Source organism: Drosophila albomicans, chromosome 2R, assembly GCF_009650485.2.
Source record: "Drosophila albomicans strain 15112-1751.03 chromosome 2R, ASM965048v2, whole genome shotgun sequence".
NCBI lineage: Eukaryota > Metazoa > Arthropoda > Insecta > Diptera > Drosophilidae > Drosophila > Drosophila albomicans.
The window spans coordinates 18,649,391-18,674,791 of NC_047631.2; the positions used below are offsets into that span (position 1 = coordinate 18,649,391).

At 35.0% G+C, this 25,401-nt stretch overlaps 6 protein-coding genes across 6 annotated transcripts; all 6 read left to right on the forward strand.

The window, feature by feature from the left end:
- The first annotated feature begins 332 nt into the window (after positions 1 to 332).
- Positions 333 to 2,571, forward strand: LOC127565010 (mitogen-activated protein kinase kinase kinase 7-like). Its single transcript, XM_052006864.1, has 8 exons — positions 333 to 386; positions 463 to 777; positions 834 to 1,010; positions 1,076 to 1,220; positions 1,690 to 1,826; positions 1,881 to 2,057; positions 2,132 to 2,267; positions 2,316 to 2,571. The coding sequence occupies exons 1-8, from the start codon at positions 333 to 335 to the stop codon at positions 2,432 to 2,434; spliced, it is 1,260 nt and encodes a 419-aa protein (XP_051862824.1). The 3' UTR covers positions 2,435 to 2,571.
- A 1,099-nt stretch (positions 2,572 to 3,670) lies between these two features.
- On the forward strand, positions 3,671 to 8,338 carry LOC127565928 (mitogen-activated protein kinase kinase kinase 7-like). Its single transcript, XM_052006865.1, has 7 exons — positions 3,671 to 3,739; positions 3,810 to 3,878; positions 7,278 to 7,523; positions 7,578 to 7,754; positions 7,839 to 7,983; positions 8,036 to 8,228; positions 8,281 to 8,338. The coding sequence occupies exons 1-7, from the start codon at positions 3,716 to 3,718 to the stop codon at positions 8,336 to 8,338; spliced, it is 912 nt and encodes a 303-aa protein (XP_051862825.1). The 5' UTR covers positions 3,671 to 3,715.
- On the forward strand, positions 4,950 to 5,841 carry LOC117573961 (mitogen-activated protein kinase kinase kinase mom-4-like). Its single transcript, XM_034257502.2, has 4 exons — positions 4,950 to 5,188; positions 5,241 to 5,417; positions 5,493 to 5,628; positions 5,675 to 5,841. Exons 1-4 carry the CDS (start codon positions 5,081 to 5,083, stop codon positions 5,791 to 5,793), a joined length of 540 nt encoding a protein of 179 aa, XP_034113393.2. The 5' UTR covers positions 4,950 to 5,080; the 3' UTR covers positions 5,794 to 5,841.
- Positions 8,339 to 10,460: 2,122 nt separating the features above from the next.
- LOC117573529 (mitogen-activated protein kinase kinase kinase 7-like) lies at positions 10,461 to 11,693 on the forward strand. The gene is made up of 6 exons (XM_052006866.1): positions 10,461 to 10,500; positions 10,571 to 10,879; positions 10,934 to 11,110; positions 11,193 to 11,337; positions 11,391 to 11,583; positions 11,636 to 11,693. The coding sequence occupies exons 1-6, from the start codon at positions 10,465 to 10,467 to the stop codon at positions 11,691 to 11,693; spliced, it is 918 nt and encodes a 305-aa protein (XP_051862826.1). The 5' UTR covers positions 10,461 to 10,464.
- A 1,688-nt stretch (positions 11,694 to 13,381) lies between these two features.
- LOC127565929 (mitogen-activated protein kinase kinase kinase 7-like) lies at positions 13,382 to 18,033 on the forward strand. The gene is made up of 4 exons (XM_052006867.1): positions 13,382 to 13,495; positions 13,566 to 13,865; positions 13,918 to 14,094; positions 17,956 to 18,033. Exons 1-4 carry the CDS (start codon positions 13,442 to 13,444, stop codon positions 18,031 to 18,033), a joined length of 609 nt encoding a protein of 202 aa, XP_051862827.1. The 5' UTR covers positions 13,382 to 13,441.
- A 6,161-nt stretch (positions 18,034 to 24,194) lies between these two features.
- LOC127565930 (mitogen-activated protein kinase kinase kinase 7-like) lies at positions 24,195 to 25,241 on the forward strand. The gene is made up of 4 exons (XM_052006868.1): positions 24,195 to 24,446; positions 24,506 to 24,682; positions 24,753 to 24,897; positions 25,180 to 25,241. The coding sequence occupies exons 1-4, from the start codon at positions 24,195 to 24,197 to the stop codon at positions 25,239 to 25,241; spliced, it is 636 nt and encodes a 211-aa protein (XP_051862828.1).
- Positions 25,242 to 25,401: the final 160 nt, after the last annotated feature.

Below are 25,401 nucleotides of genomic sequence, written 5' to 3' on the forward strand. Positions count from 1 at the left end.
AATCGGAATCAGATATTTTTATATTCTGGTCGATTATATATTGGTAAGAATATACTCAAAACTAAAAGGTTTATCCTTCGAACTTGTTATCCAAAAAAGAAAGTAATAACATATAGATTAAATCGTTCCCATTTGCTATTCATAGCATAAATGTTTCGCTTCCTGTTGTCATTACGTTCTATTTATTAAGCCTCAATTTCCTCTATCATAAACTTTTATCAAAACCACTTGTATTACATATTGATAACAAATTCTTATCAGCGGGATGAGCAATATGTTCGAATCAACGGCAATCATATTGAAGACGTTTTAGTCAGTTCGTGTTCTTCACCATGGACAGCAAAGACATCACTGTGCATCATAAGGAGGTGTCCTCGCTGAAAAGGGTAAGAACAAATCATTTGCGTTTATTATTTTTACACATATGTTAACATACGAGTATACATAAATGTGTATTTTAAGATTGGGAGTGGTAGCTATGGTGTTGTATATAAAGGAATTTGGAGAACAAATGCTATTAAAAGTGTGAAGGTTGCTGTAAAATGTTTGGAAAAAGGCAATAATAAAGATTCGGAAACAAATATTCTTCGAGAAATCCGCAATCTACAAGAGCTCAAGCATGAAAATATTGTCACATTCCATGGCGCCTATCGCCAAAAAAACATATGCCTCATTTTCGAGTACTCAGACTGTGGATCACTCTATGATTACTTGCAAAAAAAAATCGTAAGAGTTTCAAACATCGAAAAGCTTCACTGGATGTTGCAATGTGCCAATGTATGTATTGTATGATGTGTATGTAAGTACAAATCTTAATCTCATTCTTTTTATAGGGCATGGAATATTTGCACAGCAAAAAAACAATTCATCGCGATCTTAAACCACACAATCTGTTACTTTTCAATAATTATCGCACATTGAAAATATGCGATTTTGGTACTGTAAAACAATATGCAACAGAAAATACGGAACTTATTGGGACAATTGGTTATATGGCTCCAGAAGTTTGTGTAAGTATCTCTTTAAACATAATCAGGTACAATATATAATTTTAATTCCTTAAACTACTACATAGACTGCTGATGGTAAATATACGGAAAAGTGTGATGTGTTTAGCTATGGGATCACTTTCTGGGAAGTATTCGCTGAAAAGAAGCCATTTGATGACTTACAACAAACAAATATGCACCCTTTGGCCATCCAAAACAAAATTATTAATGGTAACATTTTTAAGAAATACATAGCTTATTTTTTAAAAGTTCTATTGTTCCAGGTGCTCGTCCAGATATAAATGACATGCAAATTAGTAAAGATTCTAATCTTATAAAGGCAATAATTGAAAAGTGTTGGGATCGAGATCCAGATAGTCGACCGACTATGAAACGTCTTGTCGCTTTTCTAGAAATTGATTTAAGGCTTTACATACCTATAAACTTCGAAGATATAGATATTACAGAATATGTAAAGTACTATTGATATTAAGCTAAATAATTTACTGATGCTGATATTACTTACAGTTTATGAATGGTAGATATGGTCTCTGCAAAGCATATTGGCGATCTGGATTTTCAGACAAAAAAGTAGATTTGATATTACTTCGATCAGTTAAGCCAATGGGAATGGATTTCCTGAAAGAAGTCTATAAACTTAAAGAATTAATACATCAAAATATTGTGACTTTATATGGAGTTTCTAGGGAAAAAAAAAATTGTATTTACTTGCTTTTTGAGTGTTCAACTGTATCGATTCACAACTTATTTCACGATCAAAAATGTACCAATAGAGATTCCTATCTTAAGCTAGAATGGATCTACCAGTGTCTCCAGGTAAGTTTGAAACGCATTTGAAACTGAATTTTCCAGATCTCATATTCTTTGTAGGGTTTGGACTATTTGCATAGCAATAATATAGTCCACGGTGATCTTACAACTGAAAACCTGTTACTTTTCGATAACTGTCGTAATGTAAAAATATTCGTTATTAAAAAAGTGGATGAACTATTTTATAATGCAATAGTTAACAACAAAGAGTCAGTTTATGTAGCTCCAGAAGTTCATGTAGGTACATTTATATATTATATATATAGAAGAAAAGAAAATCTTAATTATAATAAATACATTTATTTGCGTAGAGCGGAGAAAGAGAGTTCACAAAAGAGTCTGACATTTACAGCTTTGGCATAATTATGTGGGAAATAGTGACTGCAAAGAATCCAGTTGTCGAATTCAAAAATAAACAACCTTCGACTATTATGAAAATTATTAATGGTAAGAATAATTTTCTCGAAAAAGCATAGCTAATCTCTTTAATTTCAGATATTATACACACTAGAACCTCAGATATCCGTAAAATAAGAAACGCTATTGAAGACTGCCTGAAAACTGCAGAATACCGTCCAGATACTAAGGAGCTGATTAAAATGTTAATTTCTTAACGTAATGCACTAGTCAATCTGTGGAATATGTGATGAAAGCTACATTCTATGCGACTCTGAGATAGCCTCTATCCATCTTCAATGAAAGCAAAACAGTACGATACTATAGTAAACATATTTCGAAAAATACTAAAATGATACATAACAAATATACTATGGAATGAAAATATCAAATCAATTATGTCTTCACATTTACAGTCTGTCAACAAATAAGAGTGTGCTCGACTGTGAGATACCCGCTACCCATTTTGAATAAAAGCGAAATATTGCGGTATTATTCTCAAAATACACCAAAAATATTTGTTAAAAAATACTAAAAATATAGCGAACGGTATATTTGGTACATCGATGTAGGACCACATTTAAAATATACCATAGATTGCACAATATACCAGATTGTAGGCCAAAGCATATAAAACTCCCAGTAAGTACGCGACTAAGCTTAAAGCTTTACGCTTGTTATTCGCAAAAATTTGAAATAAATTTAATCTGCGTGAAAACATAACAAATACATGCAAACAAAAAAAATATACATAGCTCTATCTCTTATAGTCCATGAGATCCAATGTTTCATACGGACAGATGGACATGGCTAGATCGTCTCGGCTGTTAACGCTGTTCAAAAATATATAAACTTTATGGGATCGGAGATGCTTCCTTCTACCTGTTTCATTCATTTCCTGCCGGAATAAAGTTCTAATACCCTTCTACCCTATGGGTAGCGGCAGTAAAAATCATATAGCTGTAAGACAAAAACTCTTATTATAAAATCAAAGAAATATTGGTAGATAATATTTTATTGTTTTTTTTTTTCTATTTATTTATTATCTTACTTTTATTTTATCATTGTATTAGTAATCAATTAGCGATAATCAAGTTGATTTTTTACTTACGAAATATTTGTCATCGATTCGACTGCAGTTGGAAATGGTTTGCAACAGCTCGACTAACCGAGCTATGAACAAAAACACTCAAAACTAATTAAAAACTTTATAGAAATTTCCATGGATAACAAAATGTTGTAATTTTTTGTAATTTTTTAAACTTGTGATCTTAGTGCTAAAAACGTTTTATTAAAGTAGTCTTATTTCATGTATACAATCTTTTTTTTTTTGCACGATTGTGCTTGATTTTAGAACTTGGTCTTACATGCACTTTTATTGAATTATTTGTATTATTGTATGACATATTGATAACAAGTTTTTATCATCGTAATGCGCAATTTGTCTGAATCAACGGAAATCGTAGTTTACACGTTTTAGTCACTTCGCGTTCTTCGACATGGAGATTACACTGATAAAGAGGGTAAGAAAGTAATGATCTATAGAATAAATCGTTCCCATTTACTATTCATAGCATAAATGTGTATTTAAAGATTGGAAGTGGTAGCTATGGTGTTGTATATGAAGGAATTTGGATAACAAATACTCGTAAATGTGTGAAGGTTGCTGTGAAATGTTTGGAAAAAAGCATTAATGAAGATTTGGAAACAAATATTCTTCGAGAAATCCGCAATCTACAAGAGCTCAAGCATGAAAATATTGTCACATTCCATGGCGACTATCGCCAAGAAAACATATGCCTCGTTTTCGAGTATTCAGACTGTGGATCACTCTATGATTATTTGCAAAAAAAAATCGTAAGAGTTTCAAACATCGAAAAGCTTCACTGGATGTTGCAATGTGGCAATGTATGTATTGTATGATGTATATGTAAGTACAAATCTTAACCTCACTCTTTTTATAGGGCATGGAATATTTGCACAGCAAAAAAACATTTCATCGCGATCTTAAAACTCAAAATCTTTTACTTTTCAATAATTATCGCACATTGAAAATTTGCGATTTTGGTACTGTAAAACAACATGCAACAGAAAATACGGATTGTATTGGGACAATTGGTTATATGGCTCCAGAAGTTTGTGTAAGTATCTCTTTAATCATAATCAGGTACAATATATAATTTTAATTCTTTAAACTACTACTACATAGACTGCTGATGGTAAATATACGGAAAAGTGTGATGTGTTTAGCTATGGGATCACTTTCTGGGAAGTATTCGCTGAAAAGAAGCCATTTGATGAATTAAAGAAAAAAAATATGCACCCTTTAGCTATCCAATACAAAATTAGTAATGGTAATATTTTTAAAAAGTACTTAACTGTATTTTTAAAAGTTCTATTGTTCCAGGTGCTCGTCCAGATATAAATGACATGCACATTTGTAAAGATTCTGATCCTGTAAAGACAATAATTGAAAAGTGTTGGGATCAAGATCCAGATAATCGACCGACTATGAAACGTCTTGTCGCTTTTCTAGGAATTGATTTAAGACTTTACATACCTATAAACTTCGAAGATATAGAGATTACAGAATGTGTAAGGTACTATTGATATTAAGATAAAAGAATTTACTGATGCTGATATTACTTACAGATTTGGACTGGTAGATATGGTCTCGGCTGTAATGAAAATTGGCGAGCTGGATTTTTAGACACAAAAATGGATGAGAAATTAATTCGTGCAATAAACAAACGGAAATAGATTTCTTGACAGAAGTCTACAAACTTAAAGCTTTAATACATAGAAATATTGTGACATTATGTGGAGTTTCTAGGTTTTTGGAAGACGAATGCGGCCAATATTATATGCTTTATGATTGTGCAAATGAATCGCTTTACGATTTATTGCGCACAAAACGATTTACTTATGGAGAATCTCTTCTTAAGTTGGAATGGATGGCGCAGTGTCTAGTGGTAAGTTTGAAGTTCGTTATATTTTCCTAGTCTCATATTCCTGGTCTCATAGGGTTTGGACTATTTGCATAGCAATAATATAGTCCACGGTGATCTTACAACTGACAACCTTCTACTCTTCGATGACTGTCGTAATGTAAAAATATTCTTTATTGGAAAAGTGGATCAAATATTTTATAATGCAATAGCTAACAAGGAAGAGTCAGTTTATGTGGCTCCAGAAGTTCATGTATGTACATTTGTATATATAAATGTATAGAAAAGAAGAAAATGTTAATTATAATAAATACATTTATTTGCGTAGAGCGGAGAAAGGGAGTTCACAAAAGAGTCTGACATTTACAGCTTTGGCATAATTATGTGGGAAATAGTGACTGCAAAGAATCCAGTTTTCGAATTGAAAGTTAAACAACCTTCGACTATTGAGGAAATGATTAATGGTAAGGAGAATTGTATCGAAATCCATAGCTAATCTTTTTATTTCAGATACTATACAGACTGGAAGCTCAGATATCCGTAAAATAAGAAACGCTATTGAAAAATGCCTGAAAGCTGCAGAATACCGACCAGATACTAAGGAGCTGATTAAAATGTTAATTTCTTAACTTAATGCACCAGTCAATCTGTGTTTGAATAAAAGCAAAACATTGTGTTATTTTTCTCAATATACCAAAAATATTACAAAAATACTAAAAATAATTGCGAGCGGTATATTTGGTTTATCGATATAGTACCACATTCAAAATATACCATAAATTGCACAAAATACCAAATTGTACGTACGCGTCTAAGTTTTAAAGCTTTAAAATTACGCTTGTTATTTGATTTTGATTGATTGCGGGGGCAGAAGTGGACGTGGCAAAAATTTGAAATAAATTTGATCTGCGTGGAAACATAACAAATGCTGTCCAAATATTATATCTATATCTCTTATAGTATCTGAGATCCAGTGGCATGACATGGCCAGATCGTCTTGGCTGTTGACGCTGATCAAGAATATATATACTTTATAGGGTCGCAGATGCTTCCTTCTACCTGTTATAATACCCTTCTACCCTGTGGGTAGCGGGTTTAGTAATTTGGTTGCGATCAGATAAAAATTATGGAAGTTATTAAGGAAATACTTTTGTATGGGCAAAAACGCCTACTTACTAAGGGTCTGAGTTGCTTTGGCCGACTATCTGGTACATTGTGTTGTTTATGGTATATTTTAAATGTGGTACTATATTGATATGTCAAATATAAAATTTGGTAACTTTCTTACTTGTTTTTCTTTGATTCATGTATATCATGACGATAATGATATATGTAAATAACATATATTTACATTATGGGGTCGGAGATGTCTTTTCCTCTCTCTGCATGTTACATACATTTTATGTGCAACTAAAATTGCGTAAACAATTATAAAACCCTTCTACCCTGTGGGTATCGGGTATAAAAAGGATGGCCAACTTCCATTTCCCGTTAGTATAACGTTATAATCCATAATTCAATAACCCTCAATTTCTTCAATCATCACCTTTTATCAAAACCACTTGCATTGATAACAACTTTTTGTCAGCGTGATAAGCAATTTGTCCGAAGCAGTAGCAATATGCACCCTTTGACCATCCAAAACAAATTATTAATGGTAAAATTTTTAAAAATTGTATAACTAATTTTTTAAAAGTCCAATTGTTCCAGGTGCTCGTCCAGATATAAATGACAAGTCAAATTTGTAAAGATTCTGATCTTAGAAAGGTAATAATTGATGCGAAAATAATTCGATCCAATAAACTTTAAACTTTATTACATTATTGCTTAATTATTGCATTGCATATTGATAACAAGTTCTTATCAACGTTATGTACAATTTGTCTGATTAAATAGCAATCGTAGTTTAGACATTTTAGTCTCTTTGCGTTCTTCGAAATGAACAACTCACTCGATATTCAACTGAAAGAAAGGGTAAGAAAGAAATGATCTATAGAATAAATCGTTCCCAATTGCTATTCATAGCATAAATGTGTATTTAAAGATTGGAAGTGGTAGCTATGGTGTTGTATATGAAGGAATTTGGATAACAAATACTCGTAAATGTGTAAAGGTTGCTGTGAAATGTTTGGAAAAAGGCAATAATAAAGATTCGGAAACAAATATTCTTCGAGAAATCCGCAATCTACAAGAACTCAAGCATGAAAATATTGTCACATTCCATGGCGCCTATCGCCAAAAAAACATATGCCTCATTTTCGAGTACTCAGACTGTGGATCACTCTATGATTACTTGCAAAAAAAAATCGTTAGAGTTTCAAATATCGAAAAGCTTCACTGGATGTTGCAATGTGCCAATGTATGTATTGTATGATTTATGTAAGTACAAATCTTAATCTTACTCTTTTTATAGGGCATGGAATATTTGCACAGCAAAAAAACAGTGCATCGCGATCTTAAAACACAAAATCTGTTGCTTTTCAATAATTATCGCACATTGAAAATATGCGATTTTGGTACTGTAAAACAATATGCAACAGAAAATACGGAACTTATTGGGACAATTGGTTATATGGCTCCAGAAGTTTGTGTAAGTATCTCTTTAAACATAATCAGGTAAAATATATAATTTTAATAATAATAATAATAATCCAATCTTTAAACTACTACATAGACTGCTGATGGTAAATATACGGAAAAGTGTGATGTGTTTAGCTATGGGATCACTTTCTGGGAAGTATTCGCTGAAAAGAAGCCATTTGATGAATTAAAGAAAAAAAATATGCACCCTTTAGCCATCCAATACAAAATTAGTAATGGTAATATTTTTAAAAAATACTTAACTTATTTTTAAAAGTTCTATTGTTCCAGGTGCTCGTCCAGATATAAATGACATGCACATTTGTAAGGATTCTGATCTTATAAAGGCAATAATTGAAAAGTGTTGGGATCAAGATCCAGATAATCGACCGACTATGAAACGTATTGTCGCTTTTTTAGGAATTGATTTAAGACTTTATATACCTCTAAACTTCGAAGATATAGAGATTACAGAATGTGTAAGGTACTATTGATAATAAGATAAAATAATTTACTGATGCTGATATTACTTACAGTTTAAGAATGGTAGATATGGTCTCGGCTGTAATGAAAATTGGCGAGCTGGATTTTTAGACACAAAAATGGATGAGAAATTAATTCGAGGTACATTTATATATAATATATATATAGAAAAGAAGAAAATGTTAATTATAATAAATACATTTATTAGAGCGAAAGAAAGGGAGTTCACAAAAGAGTCTGACATTTACAGCTTTGGCATAATTATGTGGGAAATAGTGACTGCAAAGAATCCAGTTTTCGAATTCAAAAATAAACAACCTTCAACTATTGTGGAAATTATTAATGGTAAGGAGAATTGTCTCGAAAATGCATAACTAATCTTTTTAATTTCAGATACTATACAGACTGGAAGCTCAGATATCCGTAAAATAAGAAACGCTATTGAAGAATGCCTGAAAACTGCAGAATACCGTCCAGATACTAAGGAGCTGATTGAAATGTTAATTTCTTAACTTATTGCACTAGTCAATCTGTGGAATATGTGATGAAAGCTACAGTCTATGCGACTCTGAGATACCCTCTATCCATCTTCAATGAAAGCAAAACAGTACGATACTATAGTAAACATATTTCGAAAAATACTAAAATGATACATAACAAATATACTATGGAATAAAAATATCAAATCAATTATGTCTTCACATTTACAGTCTGTCAATAAGTAAGAGTGTGGTCGACTGTGAGATACCCGCTACCCATTTTGAATAAAAGCAAAATATTGCGGTATTATTCTCAAAATACACCAAAAATATTTAAAAAATACTAAAAATATAGCGAATGGTATTACCACATTTAAAATATACCATAGATTGCACAATATACCAGATTGTAGGCCAAAGCATCTAAAACTCCTAGAAAGTACGCGACTAAGCTTTAAAGCTTTACGCTTGTTATTCGCAAAAATTTGAAATAAATTTAATCTGCGTGCAAACATAACAAATGCTGTCGAAAAAATATAGCTCTATCTCTTATAGTTTCTGAGATCCAGTGTTTCATGCGGACTGTCGGACATAACTAGATCGTCGCGGCTATTGATGCAGATCAAGAATATATATACTTTATAGGGTCGGAGATGCCTCCTTCTATCTGTTACATTGGCTGCCGGCCAAAGTTATAATACTCTTCTACCCTATGGGTAGCGGGTAAAAATATATTAAGAAACTTCTAAATTTGTAATCTGATAGCAACCAAATTTTCAAAAATCGTAAAAACTGTTGTTAGGATTGTATTACGCATGATATTTGTTTTTTTTTCTGTACTAATATTATATATTGAAGGCTTCATAAATATATTTGGTATATCGATATATTATTTTATTCAAAATATATAAGTACAAAATATACCAAACTAAAGCCGAACTGCAGCAACTCTTTTAGCCTTATAAAATTATTTATTATTAGCGTAAATACCAATATTCGGCTCTAAATTTAAGATTGCGCTATTATTTGTTTTTTTCGTGTGTATCATGGCGATATTGATATAAATATATTTACAATATGGGGTCGGAGATGCCTTTTTCCTCTCTCTGCATGTTTCATACATTTTATGTGCGTACAAAATTATAATACTCTTCTACCCTGTGGGTAGCGGGTATAAAAAAGATTTTGTGTTAGTATAATACAGAATTCAATAACCCTCAATTTCTTCAATCATCACCTATCAAAACGACTTGCATTGATAACAACGTCTTATCAGCGTGATAAGCAATTTCTCCGAAACAATAGCAATATGCACCCTATAAAGATTCTGATCTTATAAAGACAATAATTAAAAAGTTTTGGGATAGAGATCCAAAGAGTCGACCGACTATGAAACGTCTTGTCTCTTTTCTAGAAATTGATTCAAGACTTTACATACCTTGAAGAAATATAGATTACAAAATGTGTAAGGTACTATTGATATTAAGATACAATAATTTACTGATGCTGATGGTTTCGGCTGTAAAGCATATTGGCGATCTGAATTTTAATCAGCAAAATGGATGTGAACATAATTCGATGCAATAAATAAACGGAAATGAGTTTCCTGAAAGAAATCTATAAACTTAAAACCTTATTACTGTATTGCTTTATTATTGTATTGCATATTGATAACAAGTTCTTATCAACGTTATGTACAATTTGTCTGAATAAATGCAATCGTAGTTTAGACGTTTTAGTCAGTTTGAGTTCTTCGACATGAACAACTCACGCGATTTTAAACTGAGAGAGAGGGTAAGAAAGTTATTATCTATAGAATAAATCGTGGCCATTTGCTATTCATAGCATAAATGTGTATTTAAAGATTGGAAGTGGTAGCTATGGTGTTGTATATAAAGGAATTTGGATAACAAATAAAAGTGTAAAGGTTGCTGTGAAATGTTTGGAAAAAGGCAATAATAAAGATTCGGAAACAAATATTCTTCGAGAAATCCGGAATCTACAAGAACTCAAGCATGAAAATATTGTCACATTCCATGGCTCCTATCGCCAAAAAAACATATGCCTCATTTTCGAATACTCAGACTGTGGATCACTCTATGATTACTTGCAAAAAAAGATCGGAAAAGTTTCAAATATCGAAAAGCTTCACTGGATGTTGCAATGTGCCAATGTATGTATTATATGATTTATGTAAGTACAAATCTTAATCTTACTCTTTTTATAGGGCATGGAATATTTGCACAGCAAAAAAACAATTCATCGCGATCTTAAAACTCAAAACCTGTTACTTTTCAATAATTATCGCACATTGAAAATATGCGATTTTGGTACTGTAAAACAATATGCAACAGAAAATACGGAACTTATTGGGACAATTGGTTATATGGCTCCAGAAGTTTGTGTAAGTATCTCTTTAAACATAATCAGGTACAATATAATTTTAATAATAATAATAATAATCCAATCTTTAAACTACTACATAGACTGCTGATGGTAAATATACGGAAAAGTGTGATGTGTTTAGCTATGGAATCACTTTCTGGGAAGTATTCGCTGAAAAGAAGCCATTTAATGACTTGCAAAAAAAAAATATGCACCCTTTGGCCATCCAAAATAAAATTATTAATGGTAAAAATTTTTAGAAATACTTAGCTTATTTTTTAAAAGTTCTATTGCTCCAGGTGCTCGTCCAAATATAAATGACATGCAAATTTGTAAAGATTCTAATCTAATAAAGGCAATAATTGAAAAGTGCTGGGGTCGAGATCCAGAAAGTCGACCGACTATGAAAGGTCTTATCGCTTTTCTAGGAATTGATTTAAGGCTTTACACACCAATAAACTTCGAAGATATAGAGATTACAGAATGTGTATGGTACTATCGATATTAAGGTAAAATAATTTACTGATGCTGATATTACTTACAGTTTAAGAATGGTAGATATGGCCTCGGCTGTAAAGCAAATTGGCGAGCTGGATTTTTAGTCAAAAAAGTGAATGTGATATTGTTTCTAGCAAACAAAGAAACAGAAATGGATTTCCTGAAAGAAGTCTACAAACTTAAAGCTTTAATACATAGAAATATTGTGACGTTATGCGGAGTGTCTAGGCTTTTGAAAGATGCATGCGTGCAATATTATATGCTTTATGATTGTGCAAATGAATCGCTTTACAATTTATTGCGAAAAAAAAGATTTACCTTTGGAGAATCCCTTCTTAAGTTGGAGTGGATTGCACAGTCTCTAGTGGTAAGTTTGAAGCTCTTTATATTTTCCTCAACTCATATTTTTTGTAGGGTTTGGACTATTTGCATAGCAATAATATAGTCCACGGTGATCTTACAACTGACAACCTGTTACTTTTCAATAACTGTCGTAATGTAAAAATATTCGTTATTGGAAAAGTGGATCAAATATTTTATAATGCAATAGCTAACAAGGAAGAGTCAGTTTATGTGGCTCCAGAAGTTCATGTAGGTACATTTATATATATAGAAAAGAAATAAAAAAGAATAAATTGTTAATTATAATAAATACATTTATTTGCGTAGAGCGGAGAAAGGGAGTTCACAAAAGAGTCTGATATTTACAGCTTGGGCATAATTATGTGGGAAATAGTGACTGCAAAGAATCCAGTTGTCGAATTCAAAAATAAACAACTTTCGACTATTATGGAAATTATTAATGGTAAGAATAATTGTCTCGAAAATCCATAGCTAATCTTTTTAATTTCAGATACTATACAGACTGGAAGCTCAGATATCCATAAAATAAGAAACGCTATTGAAAAATGCCTGAAAAGTTCAGAATACCGTCCAGACACTAAGGAGCTGATTAAATTGTTAATTTCTTAACTTAATGCCCTAGTCAATCTGTGAAATATGTGATGATGTTTTTTTGCATATAAATTTAAATCGGTTTGGCAACAAGATTCAAAGATTTCAATCTGATCGCAATGAATTTTGTACAAATTATTAAAATTGTTAGTATTGTAAGTAGGTTTTAAATTATACTATTCGTTTTTGCGAGGAAGTAAATTTACTTGCCACAAATCGTAGACAAACTTGATCTGCGTGCAAAAATAACAAATGTTGTTAAAAACAAATTGAGCGTATTTCTTTTATAACCTCTTAGATCTAGACAGACGGATAGTCAGACACACTTGGCATTATTATCTCGACTATTGATATTAATGAAAATCACAACCAATATAATACGTTTGTATTTATTTAAGAGTAAAGAACATTTAAGTAAAATGTATATATTTGTATTAGATAATTGTAGCACTTTGTTACGCAGGCCAATTTGTTCAGTTTAATATTGTTTTACAAACCTTTTTCTAAGGGATATATTTTTCTGCACCCTTTTGCCAAAAGAAAATAATGATTTGCTAATGTCGCTTTCGGAATTAAAGATATTTTTATATTCTGGACGACTATATATTGATAAGAATATACTCAAAACTAAAAGGTTTATCCTTCGAACTTGTTATCCAACTAACCAAAGTAATAACCTATAGATTAAATCGTTCCCATTTGCTATTCATAGCATAAATGTTTCACTTCCTGTTGTCATACGTTCTATTTATTAAGCCTCAATTTCCTCTATCATAAACTTTTATCAAAACCACTTGTATTACATATTGATAACAAATTCTTATCAGCGGGATGAGCAATATGTTCGAATCAACGGCAATCATATTGAAGACGTTTTAGTCAGTTCGTGTTCTTCACCATGGACAGCATAGACATCACTAAGCATCATAAGGAGGTGTCCTTGCTGAAAAGGGTAAGAACAAATCATTTGCGTTTATTATTTTTACACATATGATAACATATACATAAATGTGTATTTTAAGATTGGGAGTGGTAGCTATGGAGTTAGGCACGAAGAAATTTGGAGAAATAATAATGATCGAGCAGAAGTCTCAGTGAAAATATCTCTTCAGGATTTTGAAATCGATCATCTTCGAGAAATCCGCAATCTAACAAAATTCAAGCATGCAAATATTGTCGCACTAAACGGTATTTATCGCAAAGAAAGTATAGGACTCATTTTTGAGTACTCAGGCTGTGGATCACTCTATGATTACTTACACAAAAAGCTTGCTGAAGTTGGATTTATCGAAAAACTTGACTGGATGTTGCAATGTGCCAATGTATGTATTATGCGATCTGTACGTATAGATCTCCATCTCTTTCTTTTCATAGGGTATGGAGTACTTGCATATAAGAAAAATAGTTCATCGTGACCTTAAATCACAAAATCTATTACTTTTCGATGATTTTCGCATATTAAAAATTTGCGATTTTAACACAGCAAAGCAATTTGTAACGTCAAACACGGAAATTGATGAGACAGTTTGCTATATGGCTCCAGAAGTTTGTGTAAGAACTTATTTACAAGCATTTAGAAATAAAATTTATTTTTTTAATAATTTTTATTTAGGGTGCTAATGGACAATTTACAGAAAAGTGCGATGTATTTTGTTTTGGCGTTATTTTTTGGGAAGTATTATCCGAGAAGAAACCGTTTGATATCTTTAGAGATTTGCACCAATTGGCTGTCCAAAAGAAAATTATTAATGGTAAGATTAATAATAATTAACAAATACATAACCCTGTTTTAAAAATTACTGTATTTATTGCTCCAGGGGACCGTCTGAATATAAATTATATTAGGATTCATCATGATTCTGATCTCATAACGCCAATAATAGAGAAGTGTTGGGATGGAGATCCAGAGAACCGGCCAACTATGAAAGAACTTGTATCTTTCATTGGAATTGATTGTAAAGTTTATATACCCATAAACTTCAAAGATATTGAAATTCGAAAAATCGTAAGGAACTAGAAATGTTTCGATAAAATCATTCACTTATGTTGATGATGTTTACAGGTTGCAAAAACTAGATTTGGTGTTGTCTGCAATGCATTTTGGCGATCTGGATTCTTCGTGAGAAGAGCGACTCTAAAAATAATTCCAGCCAATAAACAAAGGGAAATTATTATCCTGCGAGAAATTTATAAACTCAGAGATTTGAACCATAGAAATATTGTGACATTATATGGAGTTTCTAAGGATCTCGATAACAGAATATGCATCATTTATGAGGGTGAAGATTGTGGATCACTGTACCATTTATTGCATTATACAGAGGAAAACTTTAATATCTGGCTTAAAATAGAGTGGATACAGCAATGTGCCCAAGCAAGTATAAAGTGCTTTATATTTCTCTTGGTCTCACATTTCTTTTATAGGGATTGGCGTACTTGCATAGCAAAAATATACTACATCGGAATCTAAACCTAGACAACTTAATCATTTTCAATAAATATCGCTTATTGAAAATATGCCATTTGGGTAAAGCGAGTGAAATTACAATAAGTAACCCGGATTCTAATAGGATAGTTTGTTATGTGGCACCCGAAGTTTGGGTCGGTATGTTTCTATATGGAGAATGAAAAAAAATCTTAAAAAACTTCATTTATTTACATAGGGCGGCAAAAATAAATTCTCAAAAGCGGCTGATGTTTACAGTTTCGGCATTATTTTATGGGAATTAATATCGAAAGATATTAAGAATCCGCTTGACTTTTATAGACATATGGCTGACGTGATGCTTAGTGGTAAGAAATAATATTACCAATTCAGAATTTTATACTGAAAAATACTAATGATTTGTCTCCTTCTTTCAAGTAAAAGGTATTATTGAACTTTGCTGCCAGCACAATGACAAAGTACGTCCAACGATTAAGAAACTGATTCAAGATTTCTGGATATTGGATAAAGATGCTTAAAAATCAAAGAACAAGAGACGCGAAATATTGGGTCGTAGTGTTTATGATATGGAAAATTTTTATCATCTATTATTCAAAGATAAATAATACAAAAAATTGCATTCTGAAGTATCATTATTTAAGATTTTTTTCTTTTTTACTAGATTTTAGCTCTTTTTTCTGTGTTTTTAGTATACCTTCAATTGTTGTGGAAGAATGAAAATGTTGCAACGGTAATAAAGCACAGAAAAAAAGTGCTAAAATCTAGTAAAAAGTCTTGAATCTAAATCATTATTTTAAGAATTCAAAACTATCGAAATGAGACTCAGAAGTGAAAATCCGACCCTATAAAGTATAATTCTTATTGATCAGCATCAATAGCCGAGACGATGCCATGTCTCAAGACTTGAGAGCTATATTTTTTTTTCGAAAGATTTAATATCAAGATCAAACTTTCTTAAATAAACAAAAATTACCTATTTTATATATTTAAACTTTTTTAATATTATCCACAAGTGCTATCAGCAAAAACTTTATAAGTTGGGTTCTATTTTAGATGAAGGCTGTAATAACAACATTTTGCACTGTCAAGATATAACTGTAATTTTTGTTTTATGTAATAAGAAAATTCTGAAACGTCTGTGTTCAATAAAAAGAGCTAACCATTTTTTTAGACATCACTTGTTATTGACGCACACATCCCACCAATTCGAAAACATCGATAAGTAAGCGTAATTGTAAAGCGATTTGAAAGATTTTTGTACATACGAGAATACCTAGCTTATAGTTTTTATGAATCCTGAAAATTTATTTTCAATCGGATATAAATTATAGAGGTTATTCAAATTTTTGTAATTTAGTAATTAATTTAAGCATTGCTTGACATTCAAAATAATAAAAGTTGAATACTTAAAAAATAATTTGATTATATAGCTGCTCAAATTTTGAAGCTAATTCACAAATTACAATATTGGATTTCAATCTGTATTCAATATGTGGAATACGAATGTGTTTTCAATTACTATATTTCATCGTTGTTGTACGAGTACTTTCGTGTATTATTATTTTTTCTCACATTCGACAACACTCGATTATAGATTTCTAACTTGTTTTCTGGGTGCATGGGTCTTAAGTTTATAATTTACAAATATAGTTCATGGTCTATGAAACATATCTTATCTTTATCTTTGTTAAACATTTGAATGATTCATTAACAATCGCTGATAAGTTGTCAGCTTTGAATCTTAAGTATTATCTATATCTATATTCTTTTATCAAAAGAATAAATAGTAAGTTATATCAAAGCAGTTAATTATTATAAATTAATGCTAATAGGAACAGGCACTCGACAGCGCCGATTAATTCCTACAACAATTTTGATTCTAACAAACCACTTACATTGATAACAACTTCTTATCAGCGCAATGAGCAATATGCAATTTAATGATGGATGGATACTCAATGATGGACAACATAGACATTACTGTGCACCATAAAGATGTTCATTTAATAGGTAGGTTAGGTTAGGTGGGACCGGCTGCCCCTGTACGGGGCAAGGCATAGACCAGTGGAAGTCCGTAGCTGTACCGGTAGAGCGTATCTTCGTCTCAGAAGTCGCACAGTATGGATGCATTTTTTGCCAAAGCCAGCAGCATCCTAGGAGGTAGCCGTGAAATGTCCCGAAGATCGTTGTGGCACGACGAATTAAGGTATTTCAGCCGGAGTCGGGATAACGCTGGGCATCTACAGAGAAGATGCAAGTGTTTCCTTACCCCGGGCTCGTTGAATTTCCTGCACTGATCACTGTTCGTGATACCCAGCTTTACAGCATGGCCAGCTGACAGACAGTGACCAGTTAAAATGCCTAGCATTAGCCTGCAGTCTTTCCTTGAAAGCTGCATGACGAATTTGGTTAAGTTTGTGTTAGTAGAGCACACATCAGACTTGCACGAGTTGGCATTGCGCCAGCTCGCGTCCCATTGAAGACTAGAGCGCACCTCAATTTCACTGCCTAGAGTTCGCAGGGATATCGGAACATTGTACATGTTACCGACATCGAGCCCCACTTCCTCTTTGGCGAGAGTGTCTGCGATCTCGTTTCCATCGATGCCCTGGTGGCTTGAGATCCAATAGATACCTGGAAGCCTGAAAGATGCTGCAATGGTCTGGGAGTTTAAAGGAATATTAGGAGACCGGGTCTGGGCAGTATATGGCCACTCCGACACCATCATCCATCTTCGATCCGTCGGTGAAGAGGTTGAGGGCTTCGGGAATGCATAACCCTTCCCGCCAGCAGTCCGGTTCCAAGAATATTGTTTTTATATGGTCAGTACTGGTAAGGGGAATAGTATAGTCCAAGTCTCTAATAGTCTCCCTACCAATGGCGCTGTGACCATAGCCTAGCAGACCCAGATTGCCTGTTGCGGCAATCCTTAGGGACGATTTTGCGGCTATGGATTGCGCGTATAGGTTCAACGGTTCGACACCAGCTATTACCTTGAGGGCTTTAGTAGGCGTCGACCTGATAGCGCCTGTGATACACAGTAGCGCTTGACGCTGTGTCCTTTCCATGATGGATAGGTACGTCCTTTTTTCCGTGGCCTGCTACCACACTAGAACACCATACATAGGTGAGGATAGGGCGAACAACTGAGATGTATATCCACCGCATTAGATTAGGAGAGACGCCCCAAGTGCAACTAAGCATCTTTTTCGCCATGTACAAGGCTCCGGGGGCCTTCTTCACCCTTTCTAACACGTTGAGCTTCCACGACTGTTTGCTGTCCAGGACCACACCTAGGTATTTTACTGCTTGGCTCGGCTTTAGCATAGTGCAAGGTAAGGCATAATAGCGTCAGTAGTGACGTTATTGAAGGCGCTTGAAATATCAAGAAATGCACTCAAGGCATATTCTTTGTAATGGTCTGCTTTTTTGATGGAGGCTACTAGATCATGGAGAGCTGTCTTAATGTCTTAGTATACGCATGCTGATTTGGGGACAACAGATGCATTGAGTTGCTTCTGATGTGCAAATCAAGTAGCTTTTCTAATGTTTTTAGCAGGAAAGAGGTTAGGCTGATAGGCCGGAAGTCATATGGAACCACATGACTGCATTTGCCCGCCTTGGGCAGGAAAATGACTTTCGAGGTCCTCCAAAGCGTGGGGATATGACCCCATGCGAGGCATGCCAAATAGATACCCGATAGCCACGAATGCTGGCTTGCAGCATTGCTGGCGAAAGTCCATCGAGACCGGGCGACCTGACCTTCGCAAAGGAGTCGATAGCCAAAATTATTTTATTATCTGTAATTAGACCGGCAGAGGGTCTCATAACTGAGAGACTAGGAAAGAGCTGCCAGTCACTGTTCTCTATTCGAATACATCCCGGGAAATGAGTTGAGAGCTTCAAGAGTTTCAGCACTACTCTCCGTCCACACTCCATCGCCCGACTTGAACAGACTAGGACTGGAAGTCTGCTTGGACAGCAGCTTCCTCAGTCTGGAGGTGTCTTTGATATTGTCCAGGTCTGAGCAAAAGGTTCTCCATGAAGACCTTTTGGATGATCGGATCATCTTCTTGTAGGACTTCAGGAGAGACCTGTATCCGCCTTCTTAGCAAGTTGAAACATGCTAGTAAGCTCCCCACGTAGCGATGCGAGATCTGGGTTCCACCAGGGTGGCTTCGATCTTCTCGTCGGTCTTGAGAGCCTACAGGATTGGCGAAACGCGGAAAGTAGTTCTGCTGAGAGGACATTGACAATTGTTTCTAGGTCCTGTACCGAGTTGATGTGTCCCGGCGGACCAAGAGACTTGGAAACAAGGCTAGAGAATTTCGCCCAGTTCGTATTACGGGGATTTCTGAACGGATGAGCCGCAGGTACCCTGTTAAAAGGAATGGTAAATTGAATGTACTTATTATCCGGTAAGAAGGGTCCATCCAGGACCCTCCACTCTTCTACATTGGTACACTCAGTCGCAATAGTTAAGTCCTGCACATTACAAGAGGTGGGACCTACATAGGTAGATACCTCACCTCTGTTGGCTAGACTAAGCTTATAATTAATGATAAAATTAAGAACTGACTCACCCCTGTCATTAATGTCGGGACTTCTCCAGACGCTATGGTGGGCGTTGGCGTCCGTTCCGATTATAAGATGTTTGTTGGAGGAGCAGACCATGTCCACCAGCTTCCGCAGCTCGTCAGGAGGAGCCGGCATATCGTGGGCCATGTAGCAGGATGCCAGCAGCAAACATCCTTCACGGCTCTCCAGCATGACCACGGTTAGATCGTTATTGCTGTAATTAGGTAGTAGATGAGCTTTTAGCCCCTTTTTTACAAGGATGGCAGTTCTCGATCTACTTACCAATGTCGGGACGTATAAATCGTAGTTAGGCGACTTCAGTCCAGCAACCGTGTTGCCCGACGCTATCCACGGTTTTTGAACCAAAGCCGCGTAGGCGGACACTTCCTCCAGGGCAAGGAGTAGCTCGGCCGAAGCCGTTTTGGACTTATGGAGGTTGAGTTGCAGCACACTCATTAGAGGTTAGCAAACTCGCGGGGGTGCGCGTCTGCATGGACGGATCATCCCCGACCTCCTCCTTCTCATCAGTCAAGCTGAGGTGCTGGGTGGCGTCGGTCACGCTCTCAAGACCGAGATCTGCCTCAACCTCCCCTGACCTCAGCGTGTGTGTGTCCTGGTCGTTGGGATGACTTTTTTGAGGCGAAGGTACACGCTACCTAAGTCCCACGCCATCTTCCCATTGCGCTTATATAGCAGATCCTCGGCCTCCTTATTGATCTGAATGATCACGTGCTGTCCACCACTGGGTAAAGGTTCATCAACCTTCAGCACGGACCAATCACTCGTCGGAATGGCCGGGTTCTGCTTTTTAAGCAGCTCAAGCGCCCGCTCGCCCTGCACAACTATGGGGAAAAGGTCTTTCGTCTTCGACATAGACGGAATATTATTCCTGTCCACCACGTCCAGCTTGGCCCCCTCCCACAGCCCATCCAGTTTGGGTACGGTCGCTTGCAGCCACAGCAATGTTGGGTCGTCCTTGCATGTCAGGATCTTGACACCATTCATCCAGCTAGTGCCTTCGAACGTAGGCATTGGACTGTCTCCATCCTAACAAACAGTGCGTCGACCAGCTTACTATGGGTCAACCGCCACCGCTCTGCAGACATTTTCCCGTTAGGGTCCCCTCTGTCATTGAGAGCAACGGCGAGCTGCCGCCTGGCAGTTTTCGTTCTGTTCGAGTCCGTTTGGGTAGAGCCAGGTGCTCGCAGCCTCTTGCTCACTGGGGCCCCTTACTTGGGACTCTCAGCGGACCGTTGGCGCTTGCTTGCCATGGACGCCACCTTCTTGTTGGCAGGGCCGGTAGAACCAACCGGTTTTCACGTATTCACGTGTTGGCCCAGGCAAGCCTCTCCTGATCCTTGACGGACAGGTTTGCGACGCCACTGAGTCTTGCGCGAATGCGGGTCGCCGCCTTATTTTTGGCCTTCTCCTTCAGGCCCGTTGCAACTGATTCGGCCTGCTCCGACCGCATCAGAGGTGTGACCGCTGGCGACACGCAGAGAGGATCTCTCCCCCCGTGCCCAACGGTGGTAGCAGTCACGCGTTCCACCGACGTTTGAGCTGACATCCCAGCTCGGGTTGAGTTATTTATATGCTCCATTCTGAGACATATTGGCTAATTTTATTCTTGGGAGCCCCCCATAGCGTTTTCAGTCTGACCGCCAGACACCTCGTACCATGGATTTTGTTTCTTAACTCCAGACATATGCCCGAGAGATAAGGAGCAGAGTCCTCAGCTAGGATCTGCAGTACCTGAAACGTCAACGTATAGTAGAGATCTGTTACCCGCTGACAATGAGGTAATACAGATCCTACCCCAGCCGGCACCCTCGGGGAGGATTCAGTAGAGGATTTTTGCCAGCCGTCATAAAGTATAAATTCTTCAGAAAAAAAATATTAAATCAAGATTTTGGTCATAGTATTAAGAATATTGGTCTCAAAAGTGCGTCAAGAACATGAAAATCCTAGTGTTAGAAAGCACATCTTGATTTGAAGAACATTTGATATAAGATCCCATTTTTTATTACTGAGAAGAAACAAGTAAGAAAGCTACAGTCGAGTATGCTCGCCTGTGAGATACCCATTACCCCATTTTGAATTAAAACAAAATATTGCGGTATTTTTTTAAACTAAAATATAATACAAAATGCTAAAATATATACCAAATTGTATATAAATGTGGTACTAGACTCATTATATACTATAGAGTGCAAAATATACCAGATTGTCAACTAAAGCAACTAAAACCCCTAGTAAGTAAGCGTTTTTCCGATACAAAAGTATTTCTTTAACAAGTAAGAAAGTTACAGTCGAGTGTGCTCGACTGTGAGATACCCGCTACCCATTTTTAATAAAGGCAAAAAATTGCGGTATCATTTTCAAAATATTCCGAAAATACTAAAAAATACTAAAATATACCAAATGATATGTTTGGTATATCGATATAGTACCGCATTCAAAATATACCATAGACGGCACAATGTACCAGATTGTCGGCCAAAGTAACTTAGACCCCTTGTAAGTAGGCGTTTTTGCCCATACAAAAGGATTTCTTTAATAACTTCCACAATTTTTATCTGATCGCAACCAAGAATCATAACTACTACAATAATTATTGTATATACCAATATTCGTAAGTCTAGCTTTAAAATAACGCTTGTTATTCGATTTTTTTGATTTGCGGGGGCGGAAGTGGGCGTGGCAAAAATTTGAAACAAACTTGATCTGCGTGCAAAGATAACAAATGCTGTCGTAAAAAATTTATAGCTCTATCTCTTATAGTCTCTGAGATCCAGTGTTTCATACGGACGGACGGACAGACACACAGACGACTGTCTCGTCCGTCTCGGCTGTTGAATAGGCTGAAAATAGTTATTATTGTATATACCAAAATGTACTCTAGCTTTCAAATTACGCTTGTTATTTGAGTTTATCAAGCCCAAAAAATCTTATTATAAAATCAAAGAAATATTAGTATATAATTTTTATTGTTTTGTATTAGTAATCAATAAGCGATAATAAAATTGAGGACTTTACGAAATATTTATCATCGATTCAACTGCATTTGAAAATGGTTTGCAACAACTCGACTAACTGAGCTATGAACGAAAACACTCAAATCTAAATAAAAACGTTATAAGGCTGGATTACAGAATTTTGTAATTTTTTGGCATTTTTAGACATCTCGACGCTGTCGCCCCGCAATAACTGTACTAGGCAAAGCGACAAAATGCGGACAACCAACAAAGCGCAAATAAAGAATGATGAAATCTAACATGCACACTCTTAATTACGCAGTGCCAATGTGCCGAAACGCACAAGCAACTACGCAGTGCCAAAATGCCAAAGTGCACCTACAACTACGCAGCGTCAATGTGCCGAGACGCACGCACAGCTGCGCAGTGACAATGTGTCGAATCTGCATTACTTACTCTCCGACATACAAATATGTATGTATACCAAAGCAACTAAAACCGAACTGCAGCAGTTCTTTTAGCCTAATAAAATTATTTATTATAATCGTAAATACCGAAATTCGGCTCTAACTTTAAGATTGCGCTGTTATTTGTTTCTTTTTCGATTCATGTATATCATAGCGATATTGATATAAATATATTTGCATAATGGGGTCGAAGATGCTTTTTTCCTCCCTCTGCATGTTACATATGTACATTTTATGTGCGCTCAAAATTATAATACCCTTCTACCCTATCGGTAGCGGGTATAAAAAATATGTCTTCCATTTTCTGTTGGTATAACGTTCTAATACAGAATTCAATGACCCTCCATTTCTTCAATCATGACTTTTTAATCAAAACTACTTGCATTGATAACAACTTCTTATCAGCGTGATAAGCAATTTGTCCGAATCAATAGCAATATGCACCCTTTTGCCATCCAAAATAAAATTATAAAAGGTAAGATTTTTTAAAATGTATAACTAATTTTTTAAAAGTCCTGTAGTTTCCGGTGCTCGTTCAGATATAAATGACATGCACATTTGTAAAGATTCTGATCCTGTAAAGACAATACTTGAAAAGTGTTGGGATCGAGATCCAGATAGTTGGCCGACTGTGAAACCTCTTGTCTCTTTTCTAGGAATTGATTAATGACTTTACATACCTATAAACTTCGAAGCTATAGATATTACAGAATGTGTAAGGTAATATTGATATTAATATAAAATAATTTACTGATGTTGATATTACTTAGATGTCGTCTCGGGTGTAAAGCATATTGGCGAGCTGGTTTTTTAATCAGAATAATGGATGTGAAAAGAATTCGATACAATAAACAACGGAAATGGGTTTCCTGAAAGAAATCCATAAACTTAAAACCTTATTACTGTATTGCATTATTATTGTGTTGCATATTGATAACAAGTTCTTATCAACGTTATGTACAATTTGTCTGAATAAATAGCAATCGTAGTTGAGACATTTTAGTCAATTCGCGTTCTTCGACATGAACAATTCACTCGATATTACACTGATAAAGAGGGTAAGAAAGTAATGATCTATAGAATAAATCGTTCCCATTTACTATTCATAGCATAAATGTGTATTTAAAGATTGGAAGTGGTAGCTATGGTGTTGTATATGAAGGAATTTGGAGAACAAATAATAGTATGAAGGTTGCTGTGAAATGTTTGGAAAAAGGCAATAATGAAGATTCGGAAACAAATATTCTTCGAGAAATCCGCAATCTACAAGAACTCAAGCATGAAAATATTGTCACATTCCATGGCTCCTGTCGCCAAAAACACATATGCCTCGTTTTCGAGTACTCAGACTGTGGATCACTCTACGATTATTTGCATCTAGAGACCGTAAAAGTTTCAAACATCAAAAAGCTTCACTGGATGTTGCAATGTGCCAATGTATGTATTGTATGATTTATGTAAGTATTATACAAAGCTTAATCTCACTCTTTTTATAGGGCATGGAATATTTGCACAGCAAAAAAACAATTCATCGCGATCTTAAAACACAAAATCTATTACTTTTCAATAATTACCGCACATTGAAAATATGCGATTTTGGTACTGTAAAACAATATGCAACAGAAAATACGGAACTGATTGGGACAATTGGTTATATGGCTCCAGAAGTTTGTGTAAGTATCTCTTTAAACATAATCAGGTATAAAATATAAAATTTTAATTCTTTAAACTAATACTACATAGACTGCTGATGGTAAATATACGGAAAAGTGTGATGTGTTTAGCTATGGCATCACTTTCTGGGAAGTTTTCGCTGAAAAGAAGCCATTTGATGACTTAAAAAAAAAAAATATACACTCTTTGGCCATCCAAAATAAAATTATGAAAGGTAAGATTTTTAAAAAATGTATAACTAATTTTTTAAATGACATATTGTTCAAGGTGCTCGCCCAAATATAAATGACATACACATTTGTAAAGATTCTGATCTTATAAAGGCAATAATTGAAAAGTGTTGGGACCGAGATCCAGAGAGTCGACCGACTATGAAACGGCTTGTATCTTTTCTAGGAATTGATTTAAGACTTTACATACCTATAAACTTCAAAGATATAGATATAGATATAGATATGGAGATGATAAATAGAATTCCAATAATAACGAAACAAAGATATGGTTTTGGCTGTAAAGCACATTGGCGATCTGGACATTTTGACAAAAAAGTGGATGTGATATTCTTTCTAACAAACAAACAAACGCAAATGGATGCCCTGAAAGAAATCTATAAGCTTAAAGGATTAAGACATCAAAATATTGTGACATTATATGGAGTTTCTAGGCATTCGGAAAAATCGATTTACTTGCTTTTTGAATGTGCAACTGTATCGATTTT

What these genes read in the sequence shown, in the direction of transcription:
- LOC127565010 (XM_052006864.1), top strand. Translation starts at nt 333, where the DNA reads ATGGACAGCAAAGACATCACTGTGCATCATAAGGAGGTGTCCTCGCTG. An exon ending in AGGTGTCCTCGCTGAAAAGG is followed by an intron (nt 387 to 462) that starts GTAAGAACAAAT and finishes GTGTATTTTAAG; the next exon opens with ATTGGGAGTGGTAGCTATGG. An exon ending in CCAAAACAAAATTATTAATG is followed by an intron (nt 1,221 to 1,689) that starts GTAACATTTTTA and finishes CTTTATATGGAG; the next exon opens with TTTCTAGGGAAAAAAAAAAT.
- LOC127565928 (XM_052006865.1), top strand. Translation starts at nt 3,716, where the DNA reads ATGGAGATTACACTGATAAAGAGG. An exon ending in ATACTCGTAAATGTGTGAAG is followed by an intron (nt 3,879 to 7,277) that starts GTTGCTGTGAAA and finishes AAATGTGTAAAG; the next exon opens with GTTGCTGTGAAATGTTTGGA. An exon ending in CCAATACAAAATTAGTAATG is followed by an intron (nt 7,984 to 8,035) that starts GTAATATTTTTA and finishes CTATTGTTCCAG; the next exon opens with GTGCTCGTCCAGATATAAAT.
- LOC117573961 (XM_034257502.2), top strand. Translation starts at nt 5,081, where the DNA reads ATGCTTTATGATTGTGCAAATGAATCGCTTTACGATTTATTGCGCACA. An exon ending in ATGTGGCTCCAGAAGTTCAT is followed by an intron (nt 5,418 to 5,492) that starts GTATGTACATTT and finishes TTATTTGCGTAG; the next exon opens with AGCGGAGAAAGGGAGTTCAC. An exon ending in TATTGAGGAAATGATTAATG is followed by an intron (nt 5,629 to 5,674) that starts GTAAGGAGAATT and finishes TTTTTATTTCAG; the next exon opens with ATACTATACAGACTGGAAGC.
- LOC117573529 (XM_052006866.1), top strand. Translation starts at nt 10,465, where the DNA reads ATGAACAACTCACGCGATTTTAAACTGAGAGAGAGG. An exon ending in ATTTTAAACTGAGAGAGAGG is followed by an intron (nt 10,501 to 10,570) that starts GTAAGAAAGTTA and finishes GTGTATTTAAAG; the next exon opens with ATTGGAAGTGGTAGCTATGG. An exon ending in GGATGTTGCAATGTGCCAAT is followed by an intron (nt 10,880 to 10,933) that starts GTATGTATTATA and finishes CTCTTTTTATAG; the next exon opens with GGCATGGAATATTTGCACAG.
- LOC127565929 (XM_052006867.1), top strand. Translation starts at nt 13,442, where the DNA reads ATGGACAGCATAGACATCACTAAGCATCATAAGGAGGTGTCCTTGCTG. An exon ending in AGGTGTCCTTGCTGAAAAGG is followed by an intron (nt 13,496 to 13,565) that starts GTAAGAACAAAT and finishes GTGTATTTTAAG; the next exon opens with ATTGGGAGTGGTAGCTATGG. An exon ending in ATATGGCTCCAGAAGTTTGT is followed by an intron (nt 14,095 to 17,955) that starts GTAAGAACTTAT and finishes TTGCGCGTATAG; the next exon opens with GTTCAACGGTTCGACACCAG.
- LOC127565930 (XM_052006868.1), top strand. Translation starts at nt 24,195, where the DNA reads ATGAAGGTTGCTGTGAAATGTTTGGAAAAAGGCAATAATGAAGATTCG. An exon ending in GGATGTTGCAATGTGCCAAT is followed by an intron (nt 24,447 to 24,505) that starts GTATGTATTGTA and finishes CTCTTTTTATAG; the next exon opens with GGCATGGAATATTTGCACAG. An exon ending in ATATGGCTCCAGAAGTTTGT is followed by an intron (nt 24,683 to 24,752) that starts GTAAGTATCTCT and finishes AATACTACATAG; the next exon opens with ACTGCTGATGGTAAATATAC.